The sequence below is a fragment of the Gadus chalcogrammus genome, chromosome 4, assembly GCF_026213295.1.
Source record: "Gadus chalcogrammus isolate NIFS_2021 chromosome 4, NIFS_Gcha_1.0, whole genome shotgun sequence".
Classification (NCBI taxonomy): domain Eukaryota; kingdom Metazoa; phylum Chordata; class Actinopteri; order Gadiformes; family Gadidae; genus Gadus; species Gadus chalcogrammus.
Window position 1 is genome coordinate 9,717,235 of NC_079415.1, and position 26,156 is coordinate 9,743,390.

Here is a 26,156-nt window from a genome sequence, read left to right on the forward strand (position 1 = left end):
CAGATTTCCAGCTGACCTTTTTCCGTGTCGGGCCAATCACAACTGTTTTCTAATATGGGGGCGGTCTTGATATGACGACTGTTCAGAGCCGTGCACTATGGGCACTATAATGCCGTTGAGGACCAAGATTGCTGCCACTGTTGTGGCACATGTTCCGTTGCTCTGATTTGTTGAGGGCTATCCAATTGCGTCGACAGGCAATTTGGTCAGATTGGTTGATAACGCCCCTTGGGAACTGAAAATGAACTGAGATGTTCAAGACAAGTTTTTATTTGCTAATTTGGTCCGGAGATGTCAGACTTAGCCAAAAACCCAACCCCCAAGGTCGTCTGTTAGAAAAACGATAGACTTGTGCAACACCAAGTCTCAATACAATATGATGTTGGTTTTTAAATGTGTTTACGTGGAATTACCATTGTGTGTCTCTACTACCACCCCCGACTACTAGTATGGCAACCTGAAAATAAACTGCAACAATAGAAAGTAAAAAAAAAAGTTTTCTGCTCCTCCAACAAGCCATGATTTGGTGATATTTACTCCTATTGCATACAGTGCATGTGCATTGTTGGAAATTAACGTTGGCATTTTAAACGGGTTTCTGTTTATTTTCTGTACATCACATGAGGGACTTATTTTCCAGATTATACACTAAAAGGGTATATAGCTAAAACAGGTATGTTGCATGTTGATACTGACTTGAACTATTTGTTTAAATAAATGTAATGTTCAAAGAAAAACCCGAACCAAATGTATATTTATTAAAAAATGTTTTGTCCGCTATGTACCATTGCACTATTTATTTTTTTACACTCTCATTTGTAAATCTCAGAAATGACAATGAAAAAAGCTTAACTTTTTGTTTACTTGCCTGTTATTTCATGCAAGTCTCGAGTCATGTTTGAAATCCCAGGATTTGACTGATTTAGAAGAATGGTGTTTAAAACGTTTTTCTTTTAATTGTATTCAAACAGCGCATTTCTGTACACTGTATATTTATAAATAAAATGCTACTCTGTCACATCGTTAATGGGAAATTCAAATGTCCTTTTAGTTTATGTACCAGTTAGATCCCCAGTAAGCCTACTGTTTGTCTGTATGTTTGTCTCCACATATGTCCGTCCACTGTCTGTCGAAATGTTATATGTGCATTTTTTTATAGAAATAACATGTGCATAGTGAAGCTAAGCATGTGCATGTACAGATTTATCCTATCACATATCGTATCACAAATACAACAACCTCCTCTAGACTGGAACGTATTCTCCTTCATCTAGCAGGCTATTTGTTTAATCTTGACCTGACTGATTCATATTACTCTGGGTCGATAAACATCAACGTTTACAATTCTTTCTGATTCGTTTCCTGCTAGCAGATGGCACCAATATTGAACGACATAGGCTACAGCCAATAACTTCTTAACACTTTGTGTCAACACTAGTGATTATTAAGAGTGGAATACGCCGATTTCTTCCACTCCACTCAATCCTGCCTGAAAAAACAAACAAACCCTTCAGTGCCGTGAAACGATTGTAAAAAGATTGATACAACAACTCCATTCTATGCTGACAATGCGGTGGATGCTGTCTTCTGGGTTAATTCAGGTGGAAGTTACAGGTGGAGAAACAGATGTCTGGAGCTTACTGCACAATGAAACGCGCCATTCGAAAGGGTTCAAAGAGGATGACTGGCAAACACTAACCAGGTGATACACAGGAGAGTGGCCACTTGCAATTCCCTGAAATAAATCTATTATGTTTGCGACATATACCTATATCCCCGAACAGTTTTTTTCTATTTAGTTTTAATTTAGTTCCACCTGTGTTTTTTTAATTGGGATTCAAGTGTTTTACTGTAAAGATTGGAAAAAGGCAAGCGTATGTGCGTATTCGTGTGTGCATGCGCATGCATGTGTGTGCGTGTCTGTGTGTGTGCGTGTGTGTGTGAATCTGTATCTGCAATGCTATGTCTATTTGATTTATAAACATAATTATAGATCTATATGTATAAACTAAGCCCTACCCAAGGATATAGTCTCTTAGCTTCATGTCAATGAGCGTCTATGGGGCCTTGGGACAATACACTACTTTGCCTGTCTTATCAGCGGGCCAATCTATCTGACTTCATGGGAGGGAGATCCAGAGAGGCTTGACACTCTGCTGAGCATGACCGAGTTCTTCCTATAGGCGACAACGTCTTCCTATAACGTTACAACCTAAACCCTTGCTTGAACCTTTGCATGCATAACGGCTGACATCTTGACAGCGCTTGGAAACCGACATGCTCTCTTTTTCAGGTTTGAACAACAATCGATCTCACCTCGAGGTGAGACGATTGTTGACTGGATCCAGTCGCGTCACCAGCGGGACTGAAGAAGGTGCGCTATTCTGATTATTTTCTTTGTGTCAGGAAGAGAAATTACCAAACGGTTCGAGGTAGATTCGACTTATTTTTTTGTATTTAATAAAAATAAGTCACTATCTGCAACTTTGAAGCATTAATAAAGAATTAAATATTGACAAGCTTCAGTGAGGTAGATCTAATTACTTCGTACTTTGCACGGCTGCGATGGTAAAGGCATCTCAAACCTTTAAATGTAATTGATAAATACTTAGTAAGGCATAGTCCTCTATTTAGAAGGGTTTGGTCCGGAAATCGATTTGCATTGTCAGAATTGAAATATGCTGTCAAAATCGAAATAATTGGCAGCATATTTGGCAAGACAGCAGTAACGCAGAAACGCTGCCCTCTAATGGTTACTTCTGGTTGAAATACACGTGTATTTATGTGTGTGTGTGTGTGTGTGTGTGTGTGTGTGTGTGTGTGTGTGTGTGTGTGTGTGTGTGTGTGTGTGTGTGTGTGTGTGTGTGTGTGTGTGTGTGTGTGTGTGTGTGTGTGTGCGCGCGCGTGTGTTTTTGTCTGTGTGTGTGTGTCATCCCTCCCTCTCCTAATATTCCTCTTCCACACATACCGAGAGTTCCCCGGTAAATCACAGGTATAACCTTCAAGGAATCGCTATATTCACACATGTAGCAACGTTATGCAAGATTTCAGTCTTGGATCCTTTCATACATGGCATTCAGCAATACCGGAATAGATTGGCTTTAGATGATGCTTTTATTTAATTGCAAAAAAAAAGAGTTAATTTTGGTATATTGTGATACCGCTAGGTGTCCGGGCGAGCCTGCGAGCCTCCCTTTCTTTTGTCGCCTTAGTGACGTTGGATGTCGCAGGATAGCGACGTCAGGTTGTGGCGGAAGTTAAAATAGTGGCGGAAGCATCAGGAGTTAGCTCAGTTAGTTGTCCTGGAAACTTGTTCAATAGAGTGTAGGACGTTGCAAATGTGACAGCCAAGCCTTTTTTATACTCGTTCTGTTTTTTTGGATACACCTTTTGTTGATATATTCCAGAAACGTCTAACCGTATACAGGACTTGCCGACCTTAGCTCCCACCAGACTTGAGTCAGACAGCTTGGGGCGCGCGGGCGAGGAGCCCGGGAAAGCTGATTGACAGGCGGCGATATGACCCAGCAGGGTGCCGCGCTGCAGACCTACAACAACGAGCTGGTCAAATGTAGGTCGTTTACTGGTTTTGCTGGTAGCCGCCGTGTCATTGATATGATTCAGCTTTTTATTGCATTCAAACGGTGGGACGTCTGTCGAACGGTTATTTATTATTTGTGAATATGGTCCAACAAGCTTTCCCTGCGTTAGATTGGAGGTAACGTTACACACGTTTATAGTGTATTTATTTATTCTCCTGACCTTCTGCCTATTGTACAGGGGTTGACGGAGACAGACCGGTCTGATTAACCTAGGAAGATTATGCAGGCGATGTCTGTATTCCTTGATTGGAGAAGTCTTAAGCTCTCTGCGTGTGTACTGGTGTGTACTGTTAAGTTAAATGTACTGTATGATTGATTGTATGTATTTGTATGCTCGATTGTCTGCACTATTTTATGTTTTCTTGCATGGTACCACATTGTGCATCGCTAAATTGATTGATATTGCTTTCATTAACCTTGGGCCCCCGCCTAAAAGCTTTCAATAGCTTATTTTGGGGGACCCATGCATGTATGTATGTATGTATGTATGTATGTATGTATGTATGTATGTATGTATGTATGTATGTATGTATGTATGTATGTATGTATGTATGTATGTATGTATGTATGTATGTATGTCTGTATGAATGAATGAATGAATGAATGAATGAATAAATAAACTTGAAACTTGAAGTCAACAATTAAGGTTTATAATACTTATGTCGGCAGCCGAGAAAGTTGCCATTTGCTTGGACAGTTTTCTTAACGTCTGTCACGGATTGCTTTTGCTGAGCCCTCAGTTACAAACTCATGTCCATCATAACAATGGCGCTTTTGATACGGATATCCAAAGCATATTCAGTATAGAGGGATGCAGTTATTTTTATCAATATGAAATGTAATTCAGCATAACATTTAAAGTACACATCGCATTATGCTGATATTCGATCTGTAAACGAAGGTTGATAAGATGCACACTTTTCTGTTCTGCCCACATTTTTTATTTCACATTTACTATGTACTAGTGACATGGCAAATCGGGACAATATTGCCTGGACGCAGCCATATATTCAGACTCGTAAAAGCATTTGTTTGCTCATATTGTCCTTGTTCGTACGTTTTTTTTTTTTTTTTATAAATCAATGGACATTATTTAACATGAATTTAGTTTTTCCCCTTAATGTTGATTTTGACTCTTGTCAACACAAAAAAAACTCTCTCGCTCTCTCTCTCGCTCTTTCTTTCTCTTTTTTTCTTCTCTCTCTTCCCCCCCCCTCCCCCCCAGGTATCGAGGAGCTGTGCTCCAAGCGGGACGAGCTCAACGGTCAGATCCAACAGGAGGAGGAGGAGAAGTCCCGCCTGCAGCACGACATCCGCGTCCTGACGGAGAAGCTGAGCCGGGTGAATGAGAGCCTGGCCCAGCGGCTTGCCGCCCGCTCCACCTTCGACCGCACCATCGCCGAGACGGAGGCCGCCTACATGAAGGTGTGCTCCGACGGGGAGGGACACGCTCAAAACATGGGGTCCACAACCAACCCTAACAGTTTGGTATTTTTAGCTGCCCTGGAGGGGAACTGCCACAGAGTGGAACAATCTACCACCCTGGCAATAGTTTTAGAATACCCTGCATTTGTGTTCACCTACCAAATGGTCAAGTCTATCCTCCATTGGCTGTTGGCAAGTGTTCATTTTGGACCCTGAACTATAAATATGTTATTCATTTTATTTATATTCTTTGGTATAAATAGTTGTAAATAATGCAGAGGATGATGATTGTTATCATCTTGGTCTATCCCGTGCAACAAAACGAGCGTCCCACAACGTGGCAGCATGGCCCCCTAATAATCCTCTGGTCTGTAATTGGATTGCATCATTCCTGACCTCGACTGTGATTGTGCGGTGAGCATTCCCAAATGGGTGCGAAACACTGGTAGTGGATGAGGTGTCAACACACACACACACACGCACACACTCTGTAAAGTGCTTTGAGTGCCTTGAAAAGTGCTCTTTAAATACGACCGATTACTGGTCGTTTTTTGTCCTGCCATGTACATGTTGGTTTGTGTTGATCCTATACCAATATGATAGAGGGTGAATGCTGCATTGTGTAAGCCCTAGTGGGCCTACATGCTGGGTCAGCAGCACTCTATTACTGGTGTGTGGTTTGACCAAGGGAGTTCCAAGACAAACGGTATCCTTGCACTCCCTGACAGCTACCCTCCAGGCTGCACTGATTAAAGACAACATGGCTCACAAGGCCAGCATGCGCATGCATACCGCAATGCATGTTTGTGTTTACTGGATGTGTCACTTAGGTCATCCCTTTTTGTTTTAGAAAAGGGAACAGGATAGAGATCCCCCTCCAAAAACTTGATTGCTGACATGGTGTGATGGTGAATATTGTTTTTGTCTTTCCAGATCCTCGAGAGTTCTCAAACCCTTCTGAGTGTGCTGAAGAAGGAAGCTGGAAACCTGAGCAAAGCTACTGAACCACGGTCAAAGGGCCACTAACGAAGGCCACACACACACACACACACACACACCTCAACCCCGGTCAAACCTGCAGCACCCTCTCGGAGGTCTTAAGAACTACTTGGGATTAATTGTAATATATATTTTTTTATTTAGTGTTTATATAGGAAATGGTACCTATTTTGTACAAAAATGTATGATTTTATATTAAAGGTGTCGTGACTTTATCTCCTGTGCTTAGTTTATGCATTCACGTTTGGATTAGACACAATAAATGTTATATTGTGAAAGTATCTCTTAAAGGATAAGTGTGGTTTTTTCTTTGGCTATGATCCTTTCAGCCCAGGGATGGAATTGTCAAACGTAATTAAGAAGTCTGTTGCACATATTCAAGTATTCTATTTATTGAGCTTTCATTTATACAATTGTGACATTGCTTGTGTTTGCCAAAGTGATTGACGAGTACATTTCTTTACATTAAGTACATCACTTGCGATGCAAATTTACAGACAAAGATGAGGGCGAACAGGAAAAAGCTTCTAAACCACGGTCTCTACAGTAGAACATACACAAACGGCGTACTTTAAAATGGGAAAAGACGGATGGGTGAATACTGCGGATCAAGGCAGAGAGCGGCCTGTGAGACCTCCCCTTTTCTTTTTATTTTTTACATTTCTCAAGCACTCATTCAACAGATTTTACATCCGATAATGGCTGCCATAGAATGTGACGCATGACATGATCACAGGAACCTTCCAACCCCAAACATGGCCTCTGATGCCAAGTTACAGAGACCCACATACGAAGAAAATAAACCCTGAAGAAAATGAGGGCCATGTTCTAATCAATGCTTGAATTGACGTCAATGTGAGTGAACATGTGTTTTGGACACGGGTAGTGGTGGTAAAGACTCGTTCCTGCGTTGTGAAGCAGGATATAGGTCGTCACAACAAGGCCAACAATCATCCATTGCAAGGCTGTGGCAAAAACAAGTAGTCATCGGCAGTGCATTCATCGTCTGTGATTGGAGATTTCAATCCAAAACGCTATATATACTTAATAGAAAAAAGCATAAGCTTTACTTCATTAACAAATCGAGCATTGAGAAAATTTGATTCACTATATAAACAAAAGAAAATCACTGCTGAATGTATCTGTGCTTTGACTACACAGCAATTAAAGTAATTTGTGTAATTTAATCTCACTATTGTACTAACCTCTTTAATTAGACATGCATTCAAGTGCACACTTATTTTCCCTATGCTAATCCTTCGAATGAGGTGCAAAAAACAAAGCTAATAAGCAAAAACAGTGCAAATGGAGAAAGAAATAGACTGAGATTGAAGACAAAACAGATACAATACGGCATTCTACCTCCCAAAAGTACAGTCATATTGACTCCGTCCAAAACAATTTGAATATAATCAATTTGAATAATAAAAGTAATAAATAATTCTTAGGAAAATATGCTGAAATATTGCAACTGTACATCAATACTGGCCAAAGAGTACATTATGGTGAAGAGAATGTCTGTGAGCAGTGGCCTTTACAGCAACACGTAAACAATTGGCATTATGAGTTTAACAAAAAGATAACTTGGAACAATCTTGTATATAAAAAGTTAAAAGTTAATTTTGTCAGGATTTCTCACGACATACAAACACGCACACACGCAGATATCGCCACATGTTGCATTCGCTCACACACAATTTGCATGACCATTACATGCTCCTTCATCCCTGGAATGGACTTGTTTCTCTGTGGAATGTGTAGAGTACATGAGGTCTGATTGTAAAAATCAGGTGCCATTTCATCTTTAGTCTCAAAGCATCTCCAGGTGTTTCTGTATACCAGCAATATCAAAGAAAAAAAAAAAGTTTTTACATGAACAGTCTCAGACATGCAAAATTCAACTTACAGTTGTAATAAATACAATAACCTCTCGAAGATTGTTGTGGGCTTACGTTTTCAACAAAATCCCCAAATAATAATGATTATGGTTTACAAGAGAATAACGAGAATATACATCACTTTTGTACAGTATGCATTTGATATTTTGCTGTATGTGTCTTTTGCTACTAGTTATATAGACAGTATTGGCCAAGGGCACTTTTCAAGCTCTTTACAATTCATAATTTTCTCAGAAATCATAACAAAAATCCACATGGTTTTTCATCAAAAAGTGTTACGTTGGTCTGCGCTCAACATTTTGCACATTTCCACCACAAATGCAAAAAAAACAGGAAATAATCAAAACTCAAAATCAAATACATCTACAAAAGAAAATATACAAAAACTAAAAAAAAAGGCATTAGAAGCATTACAGCAAATGAGAACCAATGGGAGTGGTTGGTTGAATCAGATCATGCAGGTACAAAACTACAACTGTGGCACCCGTTCACCATGGAGTTTTTTTTAGCGGACACATTAACTTCCCCAATGACATGTTTCCATGCTAACACTGTCGTCACCTGTACAAGATGGGCACTAGTGGTTTCCCCTTCTTAAAAAAAAGGAATTTGGTCACTCGTTTTCAGTCAGTCTCGTCGCCATTCTTTTACACAAGGTCTCCCAATCCCAGACAGCAAGACAGAGAGACAGAGAGACAGAGTGACAACGACAGAGACAGAGAAAGAAAATGAGCAAGACAGAGAGACAGAGACAGAGACAGAGAGAGAGTGAATGCGAGAGAGAGTGAGGGAGTGAGAGAGAGACATCAAGGCAGACATGAGTGTCTGGAGCCAGAAGGGGGAGCTATGGAGACTTCCACGAGACGGGAGTGATACACAGTGAGTGTGGAAGTTCTCTCAGTTCAGAAGTTTGACAATCAATTTCATCGTTGACGACCTGTGTTTTTAAGACTTTGTTGCCTTCATATGAGCAAGTCTATGGATGGGTAGAGGGGGAGGAGGAGAGAGATAAAGAGGAGGAGGAAGAGGAGGAAAAGAGGATGACAGATCAACTGCCCGGGAATAACAAAGTTAGAGGCAGTCCGGCTGCTTCTGGGTGGTGGAGTTTAGAAAGGAATCAGGAGGAGGGACACAGGAGTGGAATCCATCCCATCCTCTCGGCGTGGTCCCAGGGGTGACGGGTTGGCTGATTGTGTTTGACAGTGGCTTGGTTAGGGACGCATCAGAAGTAGAGGGCAGGCTCGCTGCTGTAGTCAGACAGGGAGGAGCTGTCCGCTGGGGTGAGCTAGAAACAAAACACAGATGGAACGGAGTCAAAGCTGCTTCTGCCATCCGGAAGTTTGTACATATTTTACTAACAGCTTTTTTGTGAGTTTTTGTTGATTGTCTTATTTTAGCAACTGTATTATATATGATGTCCTTGAGCTACTATATATTTTTATCTTTACCTCCCCCCCACAATTGTTTTTTTAACTGTACTGTGCATTTCTTTGTGCAGGCAAATCCCATCACAACATAACTCACTTATAAACAAGGGCATACAAGTAACGTGACATGGCCAATATCAAATCATTGTATTTTAGTTGTTATAGGATAATCCTATCACATAAGGGTTCAAAAGTTAATTATTCCTTCAAATATCCCTTCTTACCCTAACCTTAAATATATGTAAATACTTTGTTGTGGTGTAGGGATTTTGGTATATTGGTCAAGTCCTACATCATTAGGTATTTTGTCACCAAGATGGCTTCCTTCAAATGTGTTGGGTTCGCCCCGGTTCTGAGGTTGTACACCTTGAACTCTTACCATGACTTCCTCTGAAATCCCGGTTTGCTGTGCGTTGGCTTCCCTCAGGAGAGCGGGGTCGTCCATTTTGTGTTCTTGCCAGGTGTTGAAATCCACCGAATGCTTGGGAATGTAGTTGGATAAGTCTGAAGAAAACAGAAGAAATACAACGTAAAAATCAGTCCTACAATCCAAGAAGAACATGCGAAGCAATAATCATCCGCCTAGTCGATTAGATATTTTGTTTGCGTGAAAACACACACACACACACACACACACACACACACACACACACACACACACACACACACACACACACACACACACACACACACACACACACACACACACACACACACACACACACACACACAAAAAGATGAAAGCTTTTCTTATATAAACCCAAAACCCTTGTACAATTAGAAGAAACCCTGAAACCAAGACCCAGTAGTTAATGCACAGAATGACACTTGGGCACATGTGACACATGTCATGACTATCGTCCTCAAGCCCCATGGTATCATTATGATCCATTAAATCATTTATCAACCTAGCACTCAAAACAACAACATCCCTACTGATAACCCTTCTCATAACCTGCTGGACATGATCATGTGAAGTACAAAGTATGTATGCTCCATAAAAAGGGTATTTTGATACTCAAACAAATTATTACGTGAAGTCATGATAATGGATGGAAGTCTGGGCTTTCAAATTCAGCAACAGGTTTTCTTTGAACTTTTAAATATGAACGTTTTTGTTTGTTGGATTTAAACTGTTAACAAAGATGGCGACCAATCAGACAATTGGAATAGCTGCCGCATCTGTTACTATTAATGATTTTACAGTCCTCGCACAAATTCAAAGCCACCAAAAAAATGGTTTGAAAATGTTTGCGAATGTCTGCCTTTGATACCTAGAATAGAATAGAGCAAAATAAATATTAAATGTCCACCAAATGGACATCTTTCTATGGCTCACCAGACATAAAAGGGTTGGGTTAGTTCCTATTTGAATGTGCCTTTGGTCTGATAGTTATAGGTTTTGTTTAAATTGCAAACTGTCTGAGGTGTACCACTGTACTTTCTTTTTTATTATTCTCCAAAGCATGTTCTGAGACGACTCTAGGTTAAATGTCTTGAACCCCTAGGAATTGTCGAAGTACTTCAAGGAGCTGTTTGGAGTTGTCCAAACATGTAACCAAAGGATACAGGGCCATGGGTGCCCCCCCCCCCCCCCATGACAGCATCTGTGGGCGTCAGTTGCGTGTTCTCGCTTCATGTGCATGTCCATTGTTTTCTCCTCACAGGCTGTACAATTGCTTTTGCAAGCAGAGGAATACCGCGTGCAGCTAGTGCCGTTTAAAATCAACAAATTGATCCAGAAAAGTTGTAACGCTTTAACTGACCAATCAATGCAGCTCTACGACCTGGGAAGAGTTCCAAATCCCCTCCCCTTCCCCTCTTCCCTCTCCACCTATGGCCAATGAAATCAGAGCCGCGCCCCGAAGTTGAAATGGACCCTCACCGTTGCTGTTGGTGGAGTGGCCTGCGGGGCCGGTGAAGCTAGGCCGGGGGATGTGGATGCGTCCCACCATGCTGGGCTGGTCGTCCGCCACCTCGGGCCCGACCCCCCCCTCCTCCTCGTCGTCGCTGTCCCAGGCGGTGCTCTCGGAGGGGTACTCATAGGTGCTTTGTAGGCTCGACTCGTTGAACGAGATCTGGGTCGAGAGAGACAGAGAGAGAGATTCATTATATTAGGGCTGTACAATTAATCAAATTTTTGGTTCAAAACAATCTCCAAACTAATATAATCAAGTTTATTTTTTGCACAGCTGGATGCATATTTGTTCATTATTTTCGATTTGAACAATTTATATTTTAACTTTTTTTTTTTTAAAGGTGGAAATTTCAAAGTTCTCAGTTACAATGTATTTTTTTTAAAGGGAAATGCTGAATAAATGTTTTCATGTTGTCAAAGTCAAAAATAATAATAATAGTTTGAATAATCCTGATGTCAATATTGACCAAAATAATCGTGATTAGGATTTTTTCCATAATCGAGCAGCCCTACACTATATTATACGTTATGAGTATCAAGACGTAGCATATGCTGGAGGAAGCAGATGTATTATAGATCATCTCAAGAGAAACTAGCCGATAGGCGCTAGCTATAGCATGTACAGACAGAGCAGGCGCAGCACACACCAGCTACAAAGAAAACGGTTCCGTTCCCCAGCCTCAACCCCATTATTGTACCCCTTTGAACTCTCCACGTGAATCCAATGGTGTTAGCCTTTCCCAGCGCCCATGGGATATTGCTTCCTCATTGGTGTGACATTAATCCCCAGGAGGCCCTTGCCCCCAATACAGCACCCTACTGCACTTTTTTTTCCAAGGGCATTTCAGCCAGGCAGCTTACGTGTCCAGTCCACAGTGACAGCATATCACGTAAGTGTTTACATTGCTGATTAATGCATTCCAAATATCTAATGATTGGAAGCCCTTTGCACTCTGACAGGTTTAAAGACATTTTACGTGGACACACACACACACACCTCTGATACTGGTGATAAAGTGAGGTTACAAACATATCGTCATTTTGAATGGTATTGTATAGTCATGAAATGAAGATATCAACCAAGTTTTATAGTCTCAATTAAGGACAGGTAGAAGATACGCCCTCAAAATTATCAAAATACAAGGTTGTAAATGACAGGGTTTTACATTTCCGTATACTTCAATATAACAACGTTGTTAGTGGTACTTGGAGAGAATTTGATTTGTTTTTGATTTGCATCCACAGTACATATAACTGGTAACAAGCATATGCTCCAGTTAACAAAAGCAGATGGAAAGGAGGGGAATATACACAATTGGAATCCAGCGTTAACAGTACAATATTTACCATCCAATTCCTTTTTATATACGTATTCCGCCAAGCACATATTTACAGTTAACACCCAACTTCTGCTGACTTTGGTGTCTATCACAACATTTTAGAATTTTCTGCAACCAGCCAGGAGAGGGCCTTGGAGAGACTGGTCTGACCAATGGGTTGACCAGAGGCTCTCTCACACACACACACACACACACACACACACACACACACACACACACACACACACACACACACACACACACACACACACACACACACACACACACACACACACACACACACACACACACACACACACACACGTTTACTAAGTAGCAGTCAGCTGAGGGCTGGCTGGGCTCTCTGGTGTACCTGGCACCTATCATAAGATACAGGCTGTGCTTTAAAGCTGTCCCTAATCACCCTCTGAAGGCCGCCAACCCAGTAACACCAGCAGCGGCTCTATTCATTATAACCTATAGAGGCTATGCAGGGCTCGTACTGACCGCTGTATTTTATAATGCTGGATTTGAAAACTGACGTATCCTGTTAAAAATTATTATTCAACCTTTTATTATTTTATATTATTATTCAAGGCTGTGAGGGCATTGCTTTTATAAACGTTTTGGAAACACATTCAGAATCCATTTATTCTACAGCAGATTCAACCCACACACCTTGTCATGTTTAAAAAAACATTTCAAATCTAAAAAGGTGGACGGCTTCTTTCCAAATAGTACCTCGATTCTTTCTCTATTTCATCTTTCCAGTTATGTAGACTTAGAGATTTGCTCCCCTCCGACTGCCCCTCTCGCTCAGTCCCCTATGCCGAAGGACTAGGAAAAAAAATCGCAGCGAGCCACTGTCAGCCGCTCAGACTGACAAATCTGTTGGAGGCAGCGTCCATTTTTAGCCCGGTTTGCTTTCTCTTCAGTTCCTCCTGTAAAGTGTAACACATCCCATCTCTGAGGAAGTTACTTGACGCCAAACCGAGAGTTGATCAATAAGTCAGACCCTGCGCTTCCTCAATCTCGCCTCCTTTCCCTGCACTGTTTGAGTCTTCCAGCATGAGCACCTCTTTATCTATATTTGCTGACATCACAGAATATTCAATCTAACAAGGAAATAATAAGTGCACAGAGCCATATTCAAAGATTAGATTGAAGGTGGATGAAGATAGATCAAAACGTTCATCTCCTCCCTCATCCGAGAAGTTGTTTGTTATTATTTTAAACCCATTATCTCACAGATAACGCCAGGAACAACACACACACACACACACACACACACACACACACACACACACACACACACACACACACACACACACACACACACACACACACACACACACACACACACACACACACACACACACACACACACACACGAAATTTGTTCCAGCCACGTTTCTTCATTTGCTAATGTAATTGTTGCAATGTAATATCTCAACTTTCAAGTTCACCCTGATCCACAGTACCAGCAAAGTAAGTGTGCGTGCGCGTGCGTGCGCGTGCACCCATCTTCCTGCAGCCAGTGCACATTAGCTCACGTCCTCAACATATCTCTTCCACTGTTCCTCTTTCTCCGTCTCTCCCTCCTTTCACCATACTCCGTGTATCACTATATGCAGCTCTTTGCCCACTCATGCAAAGAAAAGTAGATCTCATAAAACGAAAACAAGTGTGGTTGTGCGACAAGCTCTTCATTGGCTGCTAGCAGAGACGCTGAATACTCCAAATCAGTCATCACACCCACGCTTCCAAGAAGTCATGACTCCCCCCCCCCCCCCACACACATTTTGTTAAACAAATGTTAGCGTGACACATAACAATATTCACTACATCGACTTTACAGTCGATACTGTTCACGACACTCGACGCAGTGCAAAGCGATCCAGTGAAAATGTGCAGGAGTCGGAACCCTTCACTTCCCTGTCGCTTACGCCGTCTATTGAAGGCTTGTCAGAGGAGTGTGTGTTCGGGGGAGAAAGGCTTCTCTGTTGGCCCTCATCTACGGAGACAGAGACAGAGACAGAAGCAAACCACCACCACTACTTCCTCAGTGATGCAGCACACCCGCCCCCACCACCACGGCTGCACTCAGAGCCATCATGAAGTGAATTCAGGGCAGCTACGCGCCGCGGTCAATTGCGTCCTCTATCTGTAAGATTGTTATACATTCACCAGCATGCCCCTCTCTCCCTCTCCCGCTGCCATCCAACAGAAGTGCTTCTACCCATCCCCCCTCCCCAATCCCAGCCATCCAATCAAACGAGAGCACTGTTCCCCAGACTTTGCACGCAAACTCTTAACATCGGCTTCCTTAAACAACTGAAAGCGACACTGAAAATGTTTTGATGCTACAACATTTTGTTGGAATTGGTGTGTAAGTCGGTTTCTGTTCCTTAATTGTGTTGTGTGTTTGTGTGCGTGTGTGTGATTCTCTGCATGTGCATGCCTCTCTGCATGTATTTTGTGTGTGTGTGCGTGCGTGTGTGCACGCACGTGTTCAAAAGCTGTAGCCACTCCTGGCGTATTACAGGAGTATAGCTGTAAGTAACAACATCTCTCCAAGCAGCCTGACCAGCGCACTGATTACCGGCTAATCTCCAGTTGGCCGGTTAATATTAGCAGCGTGGCCCAGGACCTGACCCGGGAGTTTAAACCATGGCAGCCTGAGCAGCATCTCGCTAGCTAGAGGCTAATGAGGCTACGCTGCTCCACATTCACTCCTAATACACAGGCGCTATTGTGCCTGTTGAGGTGGGACTCAAATGCAAAACTGAAGAGGAAACATATTATCTGTGGCAAAATGTTGATTTCAATAGCCTATATGGATTATCGTACTACACATTGATATTAAACAACGTTTTTTATTTATTTACATGAATTGACACAGATTGAGGTCTTCCACTCAGCTGTAACTAATTAGATGAGACAATTGCACCAATTTCCTGTAATGAGTTGTTCACCAATGAGGAGGGGGGAGGGAATATAATTAAGAATCATTTACGCTTTATGACAATAATTAATCATGTCATGGAATATCTAGCCTCATGATTATGTGATTATGTTACCACTGATTTAATGCCCTGTGGGAATGCAAGGCTGATGGGGGGGGGGGGGAGGGTGTAGCATTACTGGAGGATTCCTACCTGAACTCCCAATACACTTCTACAACTCTTCTAGGAGAGTTACACTTGAAGCGTCTAGTAACTGTTCCTCGCAGGAAGGAACAGAAAGGCAAAAATGATCATAGCTGGCAAAAATTGTAAGAGAAAACATCACACCAAGCCTTCAAACATGCATTAAATCAATCAATGGAATCAATCAAAATCACACGACCGATTTCCCTTGTGTCCATTTTTTTTTTTTACCAGTGTGAGAAATTGCAACGGCAAAGATGGGTGACCTCCATCCACTGGCGTGTGTCAGCTTGGTGTTGCATGTATCTCTCACACACAACAGGCCCTTTCGACAGTTCCCAGAAAACCCCTCTGTTAAATGTAGAACAGGGAAAGTAATTTAGCTTAGTTGGCGGTTAACAGTTTCTGCCTCGCGCACGGGAGGTTAAATAAGTGAACTCACAAGCTTTTATAAATAGAAACGTCCTTAAAAGCACCAAAGAGCCTCTTTAGCAAGTCAAGTGTTACAGTGTTATAGCGGGAAACGTGTCCACATTCGTGTGTGTGACGAGGGGTGTAAAGCTAGTTAGCATCCATAGTGTGTGTGTGTGTGTGTGTGTGTGTGTGTGTGTGTGTGTGTGTGTGTGTGTGTGTGTGTGTGTGTGTGTGTGTGGTAATTCTGTGTTTACACTACGCGTCTGGAGATACCGTGAGTCACTGCTGCTGCTTTGGCGCACTCCGAAACTCTGCGCACCGGCGGGTATTTATATCGCTCTTTGTGTGGGAGAGTGATTTAATATTTGTTCTTTTTATAGCGCATGCCGTGGTAACAGGATTACAAGGAGTAACCGCCTGTTGCTACATTCGGAATAAAAGAAGATTTTTGCGATAAAAAACACAAGATGGGATTGTCTTGAATGGACCTTTTATCACAGATGGATAATACCCGGGGTGAACACAGGTGTATCTCATGAGGATAATTACAGGCACCGGCATGCCTACAGACCCGTCATTTAGTAAATGAGCTACACCTGTTTGCGACTGTACTCTGTTCCTCTTCCACATCCAAGACTCATGGCTGGGGCATACACCTGGGTTATAGTCTGATCTTATATCTTAGTTACACTCTTATTCCAACAAGCGTCTACAAATCGAGGCATTTCTAAACTAACTACCCAGGAAATGTTCTGCATTATAGGCCAAGCAATTAAAGAAGTTAACACTAACATAAGAGAAAGTGAGCGTGTGTTGTGCGAGTGTGTGTTTTCTTTCCAGGCATCCTAATGACAGGATAGAATAGCAGTTGCTTGTGTTTCCCTGGCGACGGGCACCATGGTTATGTGACAGAGAGAGAAATGGGAGAGTGGAGGTGGAGTGACATACAGAGAGACAGAGAGAGACAGAGAGAGACAGAGAAAGAGAGAGAGAGAGAGACAGAGCGGTAACAGACTGCCCTTTGAGAACTACATGCAAAAACCACTCCACCACACACATATCAATGTTTCCTGCAGGCAGCACAACACTGGACACCCCCGAATCAAACGATCGTTCATGGCCCAAACGTAGCCTACATATATATCTCGGATATCGCCGTCGCTCGCGGCCAGCATGAATATATTTATAAACAAAGCTTGGGTACCCTTTGCCATTGTACAACCCCAACATCATGAGGTCTGTCGGAAATCATTGACTTTCCAAAGCGACGGCTTTCAGCAAAGACATGCATTATGCAACCCCCCTATATCCACCCTTAAAGGGAAACCAGGGAACCAGCTGGGGTATTATGGGATATTCACCAACAACTTCGAAAAAGCAAACCACTGATACTACCTGTCCAGATGCCGTTATAAATAAATAAACACACACACACACACACACACACACACACACACACACACACACACACACACACACACACACACACACACACACACACACACACACACACACACACACACACACACACACAGCTGAGGGCTGGTGTGTGAACAGTTCTTGTGTAAAGCGCACTTATCCCTTCATCTGCTTATTGTCATGCACTAAAAAGAAGACACTCACACACTGAATTAAATATGACGCCGATCCTGGGGCTTCGCCGGCTGAATGTTAACTACATGGCCTGCGCAGGGCTGTTCCCTGCACCCCTCTCCACGTGAAACAGCCTACCGTGGAGGCACAGGTGAAAGGCCGTAGACAGGTGGGATTGCCTTATATGACAAAGGATACCATTTTGTTTTCTAGTCTGGGGTGAAAAGAACCAGCTTGACCTTCTGTCTACCTCTTATATTACTTACAAGAAAAAGCCTATAAGGCTATTTGTTTTCAAAGTGCCTATAGTTCCTAGTGTGTGTGTGTGTGTGTGTGTGTGTGTGTGTGTGTGTGTGCGTCTTCGATTTGCTTGTTAACTCATATAAGCTGACACGGATCAATCTTGTGCCATCAACAACAAACTTGGGCAGCAATAATCTTGTCAACTCTTGACCCCCGAGTCACAACAATGATAACCCAGCATCAGGTGTGAGTGGGTGAGAGAGAGCCAGTGGGTGTGAAAGAGGGAGAACGGGAGTTCAGGATTGAGAAGGGTGCAGCCAAGAGGAATGGCTGGCCGTAGTGCCATGAGGGGTAAATTATTAAACACAATGGACTTTCACACCTTATGCCAAGAAGACAAACAATGCAAAGCTATGCTTAGAGCTCACCCTTTCACAGAGCACTTCCTGTTCGGGAGGGAATTCCATTCCCAGTCTTATTTTAAATCTGCATGCCATGACATTTAACCGCTGGCGGGGGGTTCCACGGGAAGCAAACGCACACACACCGAACACCCAACTTCAAATAACTTGGGTGTTTGGCACAAAATGTTTCTGCAACAAGTCAAGAGAGCCCTTGTCACACACACACACACACACACACACACACACACACACACACACACACACACACACACACACACACACACACACACACACACACACACACACACACACACACACACACACACACACACACACACACACACACACGGTTAAGAGCAGACATCATTGTGGCAAGTTGGTTTTAAAATACACCTCTGCCAGAACATATTTCTACAGAGGTTTAGAGGTCACAGAACACTCGAACACACCCTAAGGTATTTCATAAGTATGTTTGACTTTGGTTAATAAAACATGAAAGCATACAATTCAGTCAAGGCTTTTTTGGTGTACACTAAATGGTAGGTTGGGCGAAGTGGTTTTGGATCCATGTTTGTTTCAGTTCCGTAGCTGGAGACAGTATTTTGTTTTTGGTCCCTGCCATACTGTTTAAGAACCGCTAGCCAAGTTAAATAATTACGCTCAGAAATGTATCAGCAAGCCAAAATAATGACTGCGATAGAACGGCAACAATATGGCTCGAATTCCTCCTCTGATTATCAACATTCCTAAACCAAGTCCGAGTCGAGGTTGACTAAATCGTCATCTTTAAAGTGTAATGAACGTTTCATTGAAGTGTACCATACAAGAGCCCATCTATTGGCAGCGCTGGAAAATGAGCCACAGAGCGGTTATATAACTAGCTGAAGGAGACTCGCGGGCTTAATCAGTAAAACAGTCACGTTCAGAGAACTTAAGTGTGGAAGATGCGCCGCGCCTTCACCCATTCTAATTACTAGCCTGACTGATTGGATGAAATGGCTAGCATAGTCTGTTTAGTCTTATTAAACAAGTGTGTGTTAAGTGTGGAGAACCTCCTCTACGCAGATGAACACAGCGGCCAACAAAACATCCTCCTTTTCTCTGTCACTCTCTCTCTCTTTTTCCTTCATGTTCTTCCTCTGATGTCCCGCTCACAAACGGCATCCCATAATAACTCCTCGAGGAGGAGAGAAGGAGGAAGAAGAAGGAAAAAAACAACAACACAACACTCAACCCCTTCCCCGTCTGATTTCCAGCTGCAGTACTTCTGGGCAAAAATAAATAAAAAATGGAATTATTGTCAACCATAGCAAACCGTAATCCAATTTTTCAACTGAAATATATATTTTTTTGAAACCCCGCCACAAAATGGTTTCTGTATGGAGCGCAGCAAGTACTCGATACAGCGAGCCCTTGGAGATGATATGCAAATCCACGAGGGATGCGGCACCAGAAGTCGCACTTGACCTATTTAGCACCTACACCGTTGCTCCGCGAACCAGGAAGACAATAACAAACCGTGACAGAGAGGGAAGGCAACAAAAGGGCCTGAGACACAGAGAAAGCAATAGACACACGAGACGCAGATAAAGCTGGGGAGATAAATTAGATAAAAGAAAGATAGTGTTAAAGCAAGAGAGACAAAGAGAGAAATCAAAAGGGAGATATCAAAAGAAAGAGAGAGAGAGAGAGATAGAGTGGCAGCAAGAAGAATAATAAATAAAGAAGATAATAAAGAATTAACCGACTCGGTTGTAAAAACTGTGGGGTTCTCGTAACCGGTTGATGTGATTGAGAGAGAGAGAGAGAGAGAGAGAGAGAGAGAGAGAGAGAGAGAGAGAGAGAGAGAGAGAGAGAGAGAGAGAGAGAGAGAGAGAGAGAGAGAGAGAGAGAGAGAGAGAGAGAGAGAGAGAGAGAGAGAGAGAGAGAGAGAGAGAGAGAGAGAGAGAGAGAGAGAGAGAGAGAGAGAGAGAGAGAGAGAGAGAGAGAGAGAGAGAGAGCGAGAGAGAGAGAGGACTGGATCCCAGGCAGCTTTCCCCTCACACACCCCAACACCCAGGCACACATCCCACACACCAGGAATGGAGCAGATGAACAGGGCTTTGATCCAAGATCGAACGAGGGAAGGAGGATATGGAAATAGTTTTTGGAAACGTTAGCGTAAAAACTATTATGTGGAGGTGTAGGAGGAGGAGGAGGAAGAGGTTGAAGTAGTGTTTCAACCACATATTCAGAGATGTTCAAAGTCTCATGCGCTCTGCGTTACGTGCGAGTGTGCGAACTTGAAACCATTTTCCGGCCTGTAGCTGATCATGAAAGGGTTTTCTGGGGGTTGAAACAGCAGCTCTCTCACGAAACCACCCAAACCAAAATGCTGAGCGTAGGCCATCTCTTACACACACACACAAACACACTTGTTGTGTGTTCAAACACACACACAAATTACACAGGGCCCATCTAACCCCCTGCTTTTGTAATTACATGCGAGGCCCTGCCCAGAAACTCTTGGCCCATATCAGGCCTAAATGATGGCCGAGTAGAGAGCAACACACACACACACACACACACACACACACACACACACACACACACACACACACACACACACACACACACACACACACACACACACACACACACACACACACACACACACACACACACAAAAGCAGCTGGCATTTGGTGGAGCTCCAACACATAAAGAACTAGAGAAGGGCAGGACAAAACACACACACACACACTTGGGCCAGCCCCGGTCTAACAGACACATTCACATAGGCGTGTGTAGCTACTCAAACAGGCCACACACACACACACACACACACACACACACACACACACACACACACACACACACACACACACACACACACACACACACACACACACACACACACACACACACACACACACACACACACACACACACACACAACTATAGGCACTTTGAAAACAAATAGCCTTAAAAGTACTGTGCATTTATTATTTACTGAAATGTATCTTTCCAATGTTACATATCAGTAGAGTACGCCGTAATTGTAGATTATGCATTCAGGTCAAATTTAGCACAAATACTTGAATTAATTATAATGATCATTGCAACTCATTTATTACTTTGACCATTTCTGATATCGCATCATCTACAATTTGAAAAGCAGGGGGCACGGGAACATAACATCCCCACCGTCACTAAATATGTTCCCCGCTTCTGTTGGCTACCGAGAGGCCTTGGTGATACGCTGGCATAGAGTGAAGGATTATGGGGGATGGCATTGGCCACAGGGATCGGCATTCACCTCGCCAAGGTCTTTGGAGAGAAACAGAAGAGACACTGGCCTAGATTGAAGGGCCGCCAGCAGTCTCAACATAATCACTATCAACTGAGGTGTGCCTCAGTGGACTTCAATGGGTACGGCAAAGTACTGGCACTGCCCAGCTCGGGAGCGGATGATTGGTCCAAATGTGAACACCTCATAGAACGCCTGAAAAGGTCAACAGACAATCCGTAGGCACCCACCCAGAGTACTGTATGTATGCATTTGGTTGGACAAGCTTTTTCACTTCTTTGACGGCTGCAGGTGGTAGACAAAGGTCACAAGTGGCGTTCATGAAGTTCCTTTTATGATTAGATTGTTTTTTTACACCACAGCATTGTTTTGAACCAAAAAGGCGAGTATAAGAGTTTAAGTTTGTGGCTCAGCAGAAAGCAGAAAACGGGAGTTCAAGTCCACCGCTTCGTCTCAGAGTATAAATGGGAAGGAGGTTTATTCCTCGCTGGCAGTAGCCTCGCTGGCAGTAGCCTATCTGGGACCGCTCCCAGTAGTAAAGACATCTCTGTCTAAAGCCTGGAGATCCAGACTTGATAACATTGTCTGGTCAACGTTTTGTCATATAAAAAAAATATAGATTCTGACAGACTTGTGTCGCAACAGCCGGTGGTGTACTGTAAATGAACCATGTAATCCACTTTATTGTAGTAGAAAAGTAGCTCCGGTATTAGCATTATTACATAAAAAAGGTATTTAGTACAACACAAATTCCCAGTCAAATACGTCAAACTTTTCACCCAATAACACCACCAGCAATGTTAAAATATCCACATTCTTTCTGCCGATAAGCCGAACCATTCCAGGTCTGTGCAAATATGGGTTTAACCACTTCCAAACAAACTTGTTGCACTGACTAAACCACAGTCATCTCAAGCTCAAATCATTAGTGCCTGGAATGTTGCCTCTCTCTTCTTATGTTGTTAATGTTATTAGTTTCCGCTTTCTTTAACATTCAATTCAATGTTTCTTGGGCTCATATGTCTGGCATTATAGGGAGTTTTCCCTGACAGGAATTTTCTGACCCTAAAGAGCCGGTTATCAGGCTGACATTCAACACAACAGCAGTTGCTACACAGCCCTTGTGTGTTCAGACAAAACCTGTCTTTTGTGAAGGACATGACAATGAAGAGGCCGACTTCCTTCCAACCCTCCCATGTTATTGTTTTGACGCTGCGCCTCACAACAACCCAGAAACCCAAACCACCAAAACACACTTTCGTCCTCCCTTCAGGACAGGAAGTGGACTTCTGCCAATGGGACGCCAGAGAAGAAGAGAGCCCCTCCGTCTTACCTTCTTGCCGGCCGAGCCCGTCTTGGCCAGGCAGGACTTCCCCAGGGAGAGGTAGCCTCCGACGACCTCAATCTCGTCCGCCGCGGGGTAGCGCTTCTTCAGCAGGGTGCCCAGCTGCGAGTAGGGAGCCGGGGGGGTGGCGGGGGCCGCGGCGGGGCCCGGCCGGACCCCACCGGACGCCGGGGAGGATGAGGAGGTGGGATCGGGTGGGTGGTCCGGGGAGTCTGTGGTGGTCTCCGCCTTGCGTTTGGGCACCACCCTGAAGGTGTTGCCCTTGGTCTTCTGCATCATGGGGCTGGGCGCGGGGGGGCGCTCCACCTCGATGTCGTCGATGTTGGTCACCGGCAGGAACTCCCCGGCCGGGTCGGGGTCGGACGGGACCGGGGACAGGCCCGGCGGGGAGACGGACGGGACGGGGGACGGAGGGGGCGAGACGGCCGGGGGGGGAGAGGGGGAGGTCGTCAGGAGACGGGCGGGAGAGGGCGATTTGGGGACGTCGGTGGTGGCGTTGGTGGGGCTGGGCGATGGCCTCCCCATCAGCAGCTCCTCGTCCTCTTCCTCGTCCTCGTCCGTTTGCCTCGCCGGCGGCGTGACAGGAGCAGGGGCCGTTGGCACTTGGGGCTCCTCTTCGGCCCACTGGGTGGGGGGGTGCTTGGGGAAGGAGGCGGCGGGCGAGGAGGGGGGCGGCGGGGCGCCATGGCGTTTGGGGATGACCGTGAAGGTGTTCCGGGACTGCAGGCGCAGGTTGGCCAGCGCCCTGGCCGTGGAGTCGCCCTCGGGGATCAGGGAGAGGTCCGGTTTGGCCGTGGGCCGGATCTCGAACCCGGGGGAGCGTTGCACCCTGGGAGAGGCGGCGCCCGTAGGCGACTCGGCGCCGGCGGCCCGCCGGGGGTCCGGGGAGCGTGGCACCTTGGGTTTGGGGGACGACTCCCCAGAGGACTCCCTGTCCCTCTGCCTGGCGGGCCGGGGGGACTGAAGACCCCCGTTGGTCTCGTCTCGTTGGTTGACATCAGTACCGCCGTCCTCGAAGCGCTGGCGGTAGGAAGACACCGACGGGGGGGGTCCCGTCGGGGTTGGTTCTGATGGCGGGGGTCCCGACGGGACCTCGTCCTTCAGAGCGTCGGTGTCGGTTGGCGAGGGCTTTGGCCTGGAAGACTGGTGGCCGCCGGTCTGGAAGGCAGCCAGAGAGTGGGTCTTGCCCAGGTGGCGAACCGGTGAGCCTGGTTGGGGGTGCACCGCATAGGGCTTTGGCACCAGGTCTGGCTGTGGCTTCGGTCGGGCCCTGTGTTGGCTACCGGGGATGGAGTCCAGGCCCAGCAGGTCATCGATGCTTTGGGATTTCTTGTGCAGTTTTCCATAATTGCTGTCAAACTTCTGAAGCATCCGGCTCACCCTACCATGTCCCTCCTCCGTGTCATAGGGCGAGTAAACATAATCGTTACGGCCCAGAGTGCTAAGGTTCTCCTCGCTCTTACTTAATGTGGTGTCATAAATGACCACCTCCCTGGCCCTTATCTCAGTCACTCCGCTCCCTCTCCGGTCCAAGAGATCGTTAAGGGAGCTATAACTACTGACACCATTTTGTTGCAATTTGGACCCAGCTTCCTGATAGTAGTCTGGGTCGGATTCTATTATTATGATATTGTCTGCACGAATAGTCCGAATTCCCGGAACGCTCCCGTACAGTTCTAGTATGTGCTGGACGGGACGAGCCGAGTTCACCCTGTCCTGTTGCCTTTTCCTTTCCTTCTCCAGTTTGATGAAGGGGTTTTCCTGCAAAGGGCCCAAACTGTCATGCAGAACCAAGCTCTCTGGTCCTACGCATTCTTTCTCCGTGGTCTCCGAGGTGTCGTGGAGATCACCAGCAGACACCCATGGGTCTTTGTTTGTTTTCAACGGCGATAGGTCTGGGGATGCGAGGGTGCCACGCTTGCCTCCGAAGTGCTGATTGGCCGTGCTGATCGTGAAGCCCCGACTGGACCCAGTAGCACTCGTCCCATTGTCTGTTTTGAGTCCACTTTCGTTGCCCGTGACTTCGCTACCGTTAACCCGCTGTGAGCTCCCAGATGGACAAACCTCGGAAACGGCACCTGCTCCTCCAGACCCGCTACCTTTAGCTTTCCTTCGCTCGAGGATCTCTCGTTTCCAGGCCGGCATCCTCGGGCTCTCTTGCCCAGCCTCTTGGCGGAGAACGCGGACATCTCCGCCAGACATGGTGGAGGAGAGAGTGAATGTCTCCCGGGGAGGAGACGGGTCTTCCCGACGTGAGACAGCAAGCTATAGAAGGCTAGACGCGTACCTGCAGCGGTGTTTATTGTGCATGCATCGCCACAGCCTCTTTTTCTCTCTCTGTCTCGCTCGCTCTCTCTCCCCCTCTCTAGAGTGATCCTCTCCCCTATTCTCCGTCTGTTGGGTCCCGCCCTACTAGCACCTGTAGCCCGACAACGTCATACTGATGCGTTCCGTCAAGCATTCAGAGGAGCTACCTCATTTGGTCTCACAGGGTTAAGAATACTCCCTTTTCATCCTAGCCGCTCAGCCCCTCTGAAACAGGCCACGCCCCTTCTATTGTTGACTGGGCTAAACAGGGCTCTCCGTCAAGGCTTTGGCCCCGCCTCTTTTCAATATGTAACCCTTTCGGGGATGATTTTCAACATAGACCTAATTGATATGCAAATTAAATGCACGAGCAGAAAGTATGGACTTTCACCGTTTAACATAAGATATTAATTTTACATTCAATATTCATGCTCGTGATTCATTGCTACGTTGCGCACTGTTCTTCACTAAATATATTATTGGAAACTATGTAGGGCTTTAATCTCTGACGGCTGGGCGCAGGCTATGTATTTTGCAGTGACCGTCGATAAGGACTTCCATTGACTTTGTTCATCAAACATAAATACGCTAGATACGCTAAATACGATAGATCATTTTAAAATTGCAGCTTTCCCCATGAATTCTACAGGAAAATATACATTGATTTAGCCACAGGCCCTAATTATAATATCATTATATTTGGTAAAGAAAAAGGAACAAGGTACTGGTCCAATAACGTTTTATACGCTCTACTAAGTCTACTTGAAATAATGCATTGAAATGAATGCTTGGTACATAATATGTCTAATTGCATTTGGGGAAGAGA

At 44.6% G+C, this 26,156-nt stretch overlaps 2 protein-coding genes across 2 annotated transcripts; one reads left to right on the forward strand and one right to left on the reverse strand.

The window, feature by feature from the left end:
* The first annotated feature begins 3,238 nt into the window (after positions 1 to 3,238).
* On the forward strand, positions 3,239 to 6,310 carry ssna1 (Sjogren syndrome nuclear autoantigen 1). The gene is made up of 3 exons (XM_056588772.1): positions 3,239 to 3,571; positions 4,828 to 5,027; positions 5,961 to 6,310. Exons 1-3 carry the CDS (start codon positions 3,520 to 3,522, stop codon positions 6,051 to 6,053), a joined length of 345 nt encoding a protein of 114 aa, XP_056444747.1. The 5' UTR covers positions 3,239 to 3,519; the 3' UTR covers positions 6,054 to 6,310.
* tprn (taperin) lies at positions 5,988 to 25,498 on the reverse strand. The gene is made up of 4 exons (XM_056587765.1): positions 23,012 to 25,498; positions 11,237 to 11,429; positions 9,731 to 9,855; positions 5,988 to 9,209 (listed from the first exon to the last, which is right to left on the reverse strand). Exons 1-4 carry the CDS (start codon positions 25,223 to 25,225, stop codon positions 9,147 to 9,149), a joined length of 2,595 nt encoding a protein of 864 aa, XP_056443740.1. The 5' UTR covers positions 25,226 to 25,498; the 3' UTR covers positions 5,988 to 9,146.
* Between the last annotated feature and the right edge of the window lie 658 nt (positions 25,499 to 26,156).